The sequence below is a fragment of the Quercus robur genome, chromosome 1 (genome assembly GCF_932294415.1).
Source record: "Quercus robur chromosome 1, dhQueRobu3.1, whole genome shotgun sequence".
Lineage (NCBI taxonomy): Eukaryota > Viridiplantae > Streptophyta > Magnoliopsida > Fagales > Fagaceae > Quercus > Quercus robur.
Genome location: NC_065534.1, coordinates 11846747 through 11858446, shown reverse-complemented (window position 1 = coordinate 11858446; position 11700 = coordinate 11846747). Strand labels below are relative to the sequence as shown.

The following is an 11700-nucleotide window of genomic DNA, read 5'->3' as shown; positions in this document are numbered from 1 at the left end:
TATATGAAGGTGACTTCGCAAATTCACTCTCCTTGTAAAAGTAAAAGCTACTTCTTGACAAGCCATATGGGGATCCACTGCTGAAGATGATGAAGCTCCCTTCAATTTTCAAAAGCAGAAAAACCAAAACTTCATGGAAATGGTCACCTTTTAAGCGCATCAGAACCATATCATTCAAAGCCAAACAAATGTTTAAGACCGCCAACTCTTTCTTCTCCAACGCTGTCAAGATGGTGACAATGCTGGACCCATCCTGGTCACAATCGAGGTGTTTCTCAGCAGTGCTTGAGGATTCTGGTGGTGAGCTGATAGAGATGGCAGTTAAGGCATTGAGAACAAAGAGGTTGTCATTTGAGCCTGAGCCCGGGGACACAAGCTTCATAATGGGGGCAACCAATTTCCCTTTCCAGGACAGCGTGATGCAAGCTATTAAATCCAACAACCCATATACAGATTTCCGGAACTCCATGGAGGAAATGATTGAAGCTTATGGGTTGGAGGATTATGCAACAAAGGATTGGGAGTATCTCGAGGAGTTATTGGCATGGTACTTGAGGATGAATGGGAAGAAAAACCACCGGTATATAATCGAGGCCTTCATTGACATGTATACTGAGCTTCCTTCTTTATGTTCTTTTTCTTATCATGCGTCAGCTTCATCTTCAAAATCGAAAGATTGGTGGGAAATTGAGGTTGAAAGCATTCCTTCATGTGCAGAGAAGGGAAAATGTCCAAAATATTGTTGAATATGAATCACGGAATTATGGAAGAATATATAAGTATTGGTCAAGGATTATACTGACATTAGTCATTATATAAGAAAGCAAACTTCTATCACTTTTAATCCCATATTCTCGAAGTTTCAAAAATGCTATTTATATTTGATACACCAAATAAGTGAAAACCAAACCTTATGGAGTTGTGTTTGGTTGACAATCCTTGTTGCTGCTGGAATAAGATCATGCAGTGGCGTGTTATTATATAAGCAGGTTAAAGCGTGTAAGTTTCAAAGTTAAACTTTGTAAGCTAGCCTAATCAGCTGCCACATACTATATTGGACTCATCAAATCTGAGGAGGCTATCTTGAAGTTGATCAGATTGGAAATTAAAGCAAAGATTGAGTCTGCAAGGGAGTAGTGAAGAAGCTTATTCTTGACAAAGCGTTATGTTGCAAATGGGGAGCATCAAATGTTGTCTTCATGTTTCTGATAGTGTAAGCTAAAGTTAACATCTGTACGTAGCTGTTTGATGCATTGTTGCAATATTCTTGTTTCTTGTCTTTGTGTGTAATACAGTCCTGGATGCTGCTTGTGGTTTATTCCTTTAGTTAGGATTGTCTATAGTTACTGTTAAGGTGCTGGCTTTTTGTTTAGTTTGGGTGCTGCTACTTTGAAGCCTGCTTGTTTGTGTTTTTGTATCAGATTTTTTTTCCATAATAAAATTACTCATTCAAAATGTGTATTGTAAAGTTCAAAATCAACATCTTAATTCGAGAATAATTTGTGATATCCACCCACCTTCTAAATTAGTTGTGCATATTGTAAATACTGTTACAGTTTAGAGTGCATGATTGTAATCAACCCAAAAAACAAAAAAAAACAAAACAGAATCAGAAAACCAAAGCTTAAATTTATCTCATGCTAAAAGCGTATTGCATTCACCTAAATTTATTAATATATTTACCCCGTTTGTGTAAGGTGTCTTTTACACTTGCTTGCCCCCTAAACTGGACTTCTACACAGTGACACAGCACGAATTTAAAGGAGACTGAGTTTGAAAAAAAAAAAAAAAAAAATACACCAGTATAGTTTTAAGGCTTAAAACTTAAAAGTAATAAATTTAAGGGGGAGTTTTTATATCTAAATATCAATTAAATAAATAGTTTTAATACTAACCAAACCAAGGTTAATTTGATGAATTAAACACATATCTTGATGGTCTGATAGGCAATGAGCTATGACATTAATTTCCACCACCCTAGCTACCAACATAACCAAAAATTTTAATGGTCTTTACGGTTTATATATATAAATCCAAACTGTAAGTCTTTAAGTTTAATGAATTTTCTTGTTGGATATATGGTAGATAGCCATTAGGACGTCTCAGAAATATAAATAAGTTTTGGCTGGTCGGCATAATAGATGAAAGGAACATAGTTTGCAGTTGAATGCAATACTGAACTGAAAAGATATAAGTGGATATGAATCTTTGCCACAAAAGATAACTTTGGTTTGCTCTGTTTTTTTTTTTTTTTTTTTTCTGAGGACTTACTTTTCGTCGCAACATTATATGTTACGATGTAATATATAAAGTAGCTAAGCATGTCTCATCTTCTTATTTTTTATTTTTTAACATTATGCCTAATATAGCTGCTTTTGCAACATCAAAAGAAAATTGAACAATGGTGTAAAAGTAGTAAAATAACAAAACAACAAACTTGTTTGCTACAGTTTTTACACAATAAACAACCAATTCCTATTTCATGCAAATTCCTAATCTAACATGACCTAATATATTCCTAAATAATGAAAGAACATATATATTTGTGATACACGATAACACGACGCGAAAGATTAGAAATTAAGATGAACATGAACAGAAGAAATTTAACAAATCCGTACTAAAATTAATCTACAATTACCATTAGTAATCAATTATCAAAATCACAATTTAAATACAACTATAAAGCTAAAGAAAACAGTTACATATATAATTTTTCATTTCCACTTTTTTATGAACATCATTTTTATGATGGAAATCTAACGGAACAAACAATATTTAAAACAAAAGTAAATCAAACTAATCATGTGAAAGATACTGATCATTACTTGAATGCATGACTCTTATCATTAGTACTAGTGGTGAGCCATTATATTGTGCAAACTATTAAAAATCTGTGATAACAAATAATGAGTTGTTCATGTGGTTACATGTGTCTATATTATTTTCACATAAAACAATACCATATGGAGGTTTTGTGTTATATTCAAAACTCTAGGGATTAAGTGTTATACTTGTTTCTCAACAAACAAACAAAAAAGTGTTATACACAAGACCTCAAGAGTTAATTGTTGTAGAATTAATAGTCTACACATAAAATAATATTGTAAGGGGAGAGTTAAGTGTTACACTCAAAACTTCAAGAGGGACCCGTGTTTTAAGGGGAAAGTACTATATAGAGGTGTTCTTTATATTTTTTTTCAAAAGAAAATGTTATATTTATACCGTTACACCAAAATAAGTCTATTATTAATACAACATAATTACTATAGTTGTATTAAACACAACATCACTTCTACAAGTTAAAAATCATTACCATAGTAACTCAATAGTGATGAATTTATTGCATTAACAATAATTAGTTACAATAACTTATAATTTTCGGTTGTAATAGATGTTTTATTGCCTTATTGGCATTAGAAAAATATGTTACAATAACTTAAAATGAAAAAATCGTTGCAATAACTTAATAGAAATTATTTTTATAATCTATTGCATTGTTGCAATAACTTGAAAGAAATTATTTTACAATTTATTCCAATGACAAACATGAAGTTGCAATGAAGCTATTATAGAAAAAATCAAAAATCAATTATTTTATAATCTATTGTACCAACAAATATGAAATATTTAACTATTACAATGAAAATATCGTTTCAATAATTTGATTCGAATTATATTTGTCAATTATTTGCAATCCATTACAATAAGATTAGTGAAGTAAATTTGTTATTGTAATAACATATATATTATTGTATCAAAATTGTCATTAAAATATAAATAATGCTAATATCACAAGAAAACTCACAACTTGCTCACATGGTGAGTGGAAAATTATTGTATACTTCGGAAGTATGCTCCCTCCCTCTCACAAAGGGATAGTGGAATTCACCCCACTATGAGAGGGAGGGAACATACTCCCAGAGTATGCAATAACATACCATGATGAGCTGTGAGGGGTGCACTAAAAGTGGTGGGACCATGTAGATCTATAACTCCATCACTCATAATTCGTCATGTGTGTAAGTTATTGTGCCAAAAGTTGTGGATTTTGTTATGGTATTAGCATTATTCTTAAAATATTTGAAGTTTATTACAACGAAATTTTTTATTACACAAATCTATTATCTCATCAAATTTTATTGCAATATATACTTCATATCAACTATTGCAATAACTCTAATGTTATTATAATGATTTTTTTTTTTTTTGGTTACAATAAACAATTTTTCTTATATTACATTTATTTTCACGGAAAAAGTTCTTTAGAGAATATTTTTCGGTGTTTGGTAGCATTAGAAAATATGAATTAAAAGAAAACTGTCTTATCTAATGGTAGTGATGAACAAGGAGTCAGTAGGTGCTGAATAAGAACATAATTGTCAACAATTGGTTTATTCACATAGATCTCTCCACATGTTCATCTTTCGATGATTCAAAAAAGCTACCTACAGCAAAGCAAATCACTTAATGGGTTTTTGGTTTTACTTCTTCTTTTGATGTAATTTTCTTTTCTTTCTTTGAAAATAAAAATGAAGACGGTTAGAAATACGGTATACCTGACGGGCCCATCTGATGGTCCAGACGGACCCACCTGAACGGGCCTGACGGCCCTGCTTGACGGGCCCATCTGAACGGGCCTGACGGGTTGGGACTGTTGGGCCTGTGCAAGGGCTATCCCACGTGCTTTGAAGGCCCATCGCTGACAGGCTCAGTAAGGGCCCATGATCCGAAAACGGAAATCTTGACTCACTACGCTCAAGGGAATTTGTATGAGAATCCCACATTGAAAAGGTTTGGAAACCAAGGAGAAAAGTCAACCCTTTATCACTATAAAAGGCCTGCCACCCTCAGGGATCGAGGTACGCTTTAATTGACCCTCTCTAACGCTCTAAGTAAAAAGAACAATTCTAATTTGACCGTCGGAGAACCTTTGGCCGGCACCACACCGGTGCTCTCTGAAGGACTTCCGTCGATTGTTCTTGTCGTGCAGGTGCGATTCGAGTCGCGAGTACGGTGTGACCCATTGGTGACAAATTTCGACGTCATCAGTTGGCGCCGTCTGTGGGAAATCGAATTTTCCTAGACAAAAGAGTTACATGGTACTCACACGCTCAATGGCAACCACAAATGACGTCCAAGAAGAAGCCCCTACGACTGCCCTTGAGAGACAGGTCAAGACGCTCGCCGCAGCCGTGGAGCGCCTCACCAAACAAAACCACGACCTGACAGAGCAGCTGAATCAAAAGAGTGCAGCGGTGAATAGCCAAGGAGAAGATCAAGAAGGGAACAGTGAGGAAAGGAGAAATAATGACGGACCACAGGAGAGCAACGCCCCGAGCAAACAAGTGCGACGGGACGCTAGCATCCCTTCAGTGACGGATACAGCTCCACAACCCATCATCGCGGAGATGCAGGCGATGAAGGAACAGATGGAAGTCCTGATGAACGCTCTCAAGGGGCGAGTGTCCAGCGATCTTGACGACCTTGTCAACCGGACTGACTCGCCATTTACGGCGTCCGTCAACTCCTTTCCCCTGCCGAGTAAGTTCCGCATGCTAAGCATGGACAGTTATGACGGAATCAAGGACCCCCTCGATCACCTAGAGACCTTCAAGACCCTGATGCACCTTCAGGGAGTGGCGGACGCAATTATGTGTAGGGCATTCCCTACAACCCTGAAGGGCGCGGCAAGGATTTGGTTCAGCCAACTAACACCAAACTCCATCGGCACCTTCAAGGAGCTGAGCGCTCAGTTCACTACGCACTTCATCGGAGGACATCGGTATAAGAAGTCCACAGCTTGTTTAATGAATATCAAGCAGAGAGAGGAGGAGACGTTACGGGCCTACATATCACGCTTCAATAAAGAAGCGCTCTCGATCGACGAAGCCGACGACAAGATATTGGTGGCAGCGTTCACGAACGGGCTGAAGGGGGGTAAGTTTTTGTTCTCCCTATACAAAAACGACCCAAAGACCATGTCAGAGGTGCTTTACAGGGCCACCAAGTATATGAACGCTGAAGACGCACTGTTAGCCCGAGAAGACAGACCCAAGAAAAGGGACAGACAGGAGGACCCCCGACAGGACCAGGGGCGGAAGAGAGGACGGATGGGAGATCGGAGAGAGGAGAGACGCCCAAAACCAATGGGCGGAAGGTTCACAAGTTTCACTCCGTTGACCGCCCCGATAGACCAAGTCCTAATGCAGATTAAGGATGAAGGATCCCTGACATTTCCGGGAAAGCTGAAGAGTGATCCCAACAAAAGGTCCAGAGACAAATATTGCCTCTTCCACCGTGACCATGGTCACGACACGGCCGACTGCTATGATTTGAAGCAACAAATCGAAACCCTTATCCGACAAGGGAAATTGAAGAAGTTCGTCAGTAAGGAGAGAACGGATCAACCCCCACAAGAACAACACCCCCGTCGAGAGAACGAGCGACCAAGGCCCCCATTGGGGGACATAAGGATGATAATTGGAGGAACAGGTGCGGCCGGATCGTCAAAAAAGGCTCGCAAAACATATCTTCGGATGGTACAGAATGTCCAGTTGGCGGGTACAGTGCCAAAGATGGCAAGAAGGGAAGGCCCCATTATCGGGTTCTCGGAAGAGGATGCAAGGCGCCTACACCATCCACACGACGATGCCCTCGTCGTCACCTTGCGGGCAGGCGACTACAACATCCACCGAGTGTTGGTCGACAACGGTAGTTCGGCCGACATCTTGTATTATCCGGCGTTCCAACAAATGAGGATTGATAGGGAGCTGCTGATACCAACAAACGCCCCGCTCGTTGGTTTCGGAGGGAGTAGAATATTCCCTTTGGGCGCAGTCACGTTATCGGTGACGGTAGGAGATTACCCACAACAAATCACCAAGGACGTAACATTCTTGGTGGTCGATTGCTCGTCAGCCTACAATGCTATTATTGGGCGACCCACGCTCAACTCGTGGAAGGCGGCAACATCAACTTACCACCTGATGATCAAGTTCCCAACAGAGTATGGGGTAGGAGAGCTACGCGGAAGTCAAATTGCCGCACGAGAATGCTACGTAGCTATGATGGAGGTGGAAGACCAGATCCAGGCCTTGAACATAGAAGAACACCGAACGACGGCAGAACCAACAGAGAAGCTAGAGGAGATAACTCTCGACAGTTCCAATCCCGACCGAACCACCAGGATCGGAACGCTTGCCAGACCCGCAATCCGTCAAGAGCTCGTGGCTTTCTTGAGAAGCAATAAGGATGTGTTCGCCTGGAGCCATGACGATATGCCAGGAATCGATCCCTCGGTCATGGTACATAAGTTGAATGTGTTGCCCTCGTTTTCACCCGTCCGACAAAAGAAGAGAGTATTCGCCCCGGAACGAGACCAAGCAATAGCGGAAGAGGTCCGCAAACTCCAAGAGGCAAGCTTCATCAGGGAAGTTTACTACCCCGATTGGCTGGCGAATGTGGTAATGGTGAAGAAAACGAGTGGCAAATGGCGGATGTGCGTGGACTTCACCGATCTTAACAAAGCATGCCCCAAAGATAGCTATCCCCTTCCAAGGGTCGACATCCTAGTGGACTCGACGGCTCAACACCAATTGCTAAGCTTCATGGATGCTTTCTCGGGTTATAACCAGATCCGCATGCACGAGGACGACCAGGAGAAGACTTCGTTTGTAACCAGTCAAGGTCTCTTCTGTTACAAAGTAATGCCATTCGGTCTGAAGAATGCAGGGGCAACATACCAGAGACTAATGAACAAGATGTTCGCACAGCAAATCGGGAGGAATGTCCAAGTTTATGTCGACGACATGCTGGTGAAGAGCCGGAAGGAGGAAGACCACTTGGAAGATCTCAAGGAAACATTCGGCACACTTCGATCCTACAACATGAAACTCAATCCAGGAAAGTGCGCGTTCGGTGTAACGGCAGGCAAATTCCTAAGATTCATGGTATCTCAAAGGGGGATTGAAGCTAACCCGGACAAAATCCGAGCCATAATGGAGATGGCCCCCCCGAGAAACGTGAAGGAAGTACAGAGCCTTAACGGCAAGGTAGCGGCATTGAATAGGTTCGTGTCGAGAGCAACAGACAAATGTTTACCTTTCTTCCGAACATTGAAAAAGTCATTCGAGTGGACGGACGAGTGTCAACGAGCATTCAAGGAGTTAAAAACCTATCTATCTTCACCACCTCTACTGAGCCCCTCGCAACCAGGTGAAGAGCTCTTCCTCTATTTGGCCGTCTCCACTGTGGCCGTCAGCGCGGCCTTAATCAGAGAGGAGGACAGGGCACAGAAGCCCGTGTACTACGCCAGCCGGGCGCTCCGCGGTACCGAGGAAAGATACCAACCTATGGAGAAACTCGCTTTTGCGTTGGTCACGGCGGCTCGCAAGCTCAAGCCCTACTTTCAAGCCCATACCGTGAACGTAATGACCGACAAGCCCTTGCGAAGGGCACTAAGTAATCCTGAGGCCGCAGGTCGACTGACGCTGTGGGCAATAGAATTGAGTGAGTTTGACATCAAGTACCGTCCACGTGTGGCCATTAAAGGACAAGCTGTAGCCGACTTCATAGCAGAGTTTACGCATGACGCAGACAAGGGGGCAGAAGAACCCCCCCAGTGGAACATCTACACCGACGGATCATCCAATAGGCGAGTTGGGGGAGCCGGCATAGTATTGCTGTCACCTGAAGGAGACGAGATTGAATGTATGGTCCGTCTCGACTTCCCCATTACCAACAATGAAGCAGAATATGAAGCGGTAGCAGCAGGACTCGACCTAGCCAAAGCCGCCGGAGCTGAAAGTGTGGTCGTGCATTGCGACTCTCAAGTCGTGACCAATCAAGTAAACGGAGATTATGAATGCAAAGGGGAAAGGTTGAAGAGATATCTTGATCAAGTGAGGGCTAGAGTCGACGGGCTAAAAGCAATATTCGTCCAGATCCCCAGGGGAGACAATGAGCCCGCCGATCGGCTAGCCAAAGCCGCTTCAGCAGAACATATGATAACACCGGGTAATGTACTTTCCTTTGTTCAAATCTTTCCGCTAATAGACCCCGACAACATGCAGGAGATACGCTCCGAAAGAAACTGGACTACGCAGATAACTTCATACCTAAAGGACGGGATATTGCCTGAAGAGAAGGAGGCAGCGAGAAAGCTAAAAGTCCGAGCGGCAAGGTTCGTCTTGATAAAAGACGTTCTTTACAAGAGAGGTTTCTCCCGTCCTTACCTAAGATGTCTCGGGATTGAAGAGGCAGACTACGTGATGAGGGAAGTACACGAAGGAATATGCGGGAATCATTCTGGATCGCGGTCGTTGGTACACAAGCTGTTACGAGCTGGGTATTACTGGCCGACCATGCAAAAGGATGCTGAGTCCTACGTTAAAAGATGCGACAAATGCCAGAGGTTCAGCAATTTTATCGGACAGCCAGCAGAAGAGCTAACCCCCATAACGGCTCCATGGCCGTTCGCTCAGTGGGGACTGGACATCATGGGACCTTTCCCAACGGCGATAAGGCAGCTAAAGTTCTTGGTAGTGGGTATTGACTACTTCACAAAATGGGTAGAAGCGGAAGCCTTGGCCACCATTACAGAAAAGAACATTAGGAGTTTTGTCTGGCGGAGCATAGTATGTAGGTTTGGTATTCCTAGAGTCCTTGTCTCAGATAACGGGAGGCAGTTCGATAACGGCCCCTTCCGTGATTTCTGTACACAGCTAGGAATAAAAAACCACTACTCATCGCCTGCCCATCCTCAGGCTAACGGTCAGGTTGAGGTCACAAACCGATCCCTGCTAAAGATTATCAAGACTCGGCTCGAGGGGGCAAAGGGCATATGGCCGGAAGAATTGCCAAGCATATTGTGGGCGTATAGGACAACGGCGAGGACTCCGACAGGAGAGACACCGTTTCGACTGGCATACGGGAGCGAGGCAGTCATCCCAGCAGAAATTGGGCTCACAAGCTACAGGGTTCACAACCACGACGAGGGAAGGAATGACGAGTCCATGAGGCTACAGCTGGACCTTATAGATGAGGTCAGGTCGACAGCAGAACAGAGGATCGCTAGATACCAGGATCGCATGTCCAGACATTTCAACTCCCGGGTCCGACAAAGAAGCTTCCAAGTAGGAGACCTCGTACTCAGGAGGGTCATGGGTACAACTAGAGACCCTACACAGGGAAAACTCGGCCCCAACTAGGAAGGACCCTACAGAGTTATGTCGTGGAAAAGGAAAGGAACATACCACCTGGAAACGATAGACGGAGAAAAGCTACCGCATCCGTGGAATGCCGAGCACTTGAGGAAATACTACCAGTAATAGCGACCCGACGACCAGTTTCTCTTTTAAGACTTTTTGGCATTATTAACTTTTTTTTGGCACTGTTTAACTATTTTTGCTACAATATTGTCGTGCCTTTTTTAAGCCCAAGGGGGCAGGCACTTTTCCTTTACGCATTTCTATAATCAGATGCAATTTTGATCTTCTACTTGAATGTATGTATGTCATTGCAATGGTCCACAAAGTTAACGGAAACAATAGAAGTCCACAAGATGGACGGATACAATATGAAGTCCACAAGATGGACGGATCGTCCTACAGGGACGATCACCCTAAGTCCACAAAATGGACGGAGCATCCTACAGGGATAATAACCTTAAAGTCCACAAGATAGACGGATACAATATGAAGTCCACAATATGGACGGATCGTCCTACAAGGACGATCACCCTAAGTCCACAAAATGGACGGAGCATCCTACAGGGATGATAACCTTAAAGTCCATAAGATGGACGGATACAATATGAAGTCCACAATATGGACGGATCGTCCTTCAAGGACGATCACCCTAAGTCCACAAAATGGACGGAGCATCCTACAGGGATGATAACCTTAAAGTCCACAAGATGGACGGATACAATATGAAGTCCACAATATGGACGGATCGTCCTACAAGGACGATCACCCTAAGTCCACAAGGTGGACGGATCATCCTACAGGGATGACAACCTTAAGTCCACAAGGTGGACGGATCATCCTACACGGATGATAACCTTAAGTCCACAAGATGGACGGATGAAAAATATAAGCCCACTAGAAGGACGATCACCCTAAGTCCACAAGGTGGACGGATCATCCTACAGGGATGACAACCTTAAATCCACAAGGTGGACGGATCATCCTACACGGATGATAACCTTAAATTAAAAAGATGGACGGACGCAAAATATAAGTCCACGAGATGGACGGACCGTCCTGCAAGGACGATCGCTTTATGTCCACAAGATGGACAGATCATCCTGCATGGACGACCACTTCAAGTCCACTTTAAGTCCACAAGATGGACGGATCATCCTACAAGGACGATCACCATAAGGTGGACGGACTATACTAAATGGGGATAACTTAGTCCACAAAATGACCACTTAAAGTTCACAGGTTGGACGGATCGTCCACAACGTGGACGGAATTAAGATGAAGCAAAGAAGACGGACTAATCATCTTAGATAACAAAGTAGTATCAAAAAGATGGACGGAGCATTCCACAGGTCTTGCAAAGAATAAGTTTTTAAGATCAAAAACATACTTACACGCAAGCGGATGTAAACAGGTCAAGCAACGACAAAATTCAAAACATATAAAATGAAGTGCACGGATTCATTTAACAAAATAGGTCATTAAACGGCAA

The 11700-nt window shown here is 42.6% G+C and overlaps 1 protein-coding gene across 1 annotated transcript; it reads left to right on the top strand.

Annotated features, from left to right (window-relative positions):
* On the top strand, positions 1–1429 carry LOC126713651 (transcription repressor OFP13-like). Its single transcript, XM_050413475.1, has one exon. The coding sequence runs from the start codon at positions 87–89 to the stop codon at positions 744–746; it is 660 nt and encodes a 219-aa protein (XP_050269432.1). The 5' UTR covers positions 1–86; the 3' UTR covers positions 747–1429.
* The last annotated feature ends 10271 nt before the right edge of the window (positions 1430–11700 follow it).

Bases quoted from the DNA above. Each gene is read 5' to 3' on its own strand.
- LOC126713651 (XM_050413475.1), top strand. From the start codon at position 87: ATGATGAAGCTCCCTTCAATTTTCAAAAGCAGAAAAACCAAAACTTCA.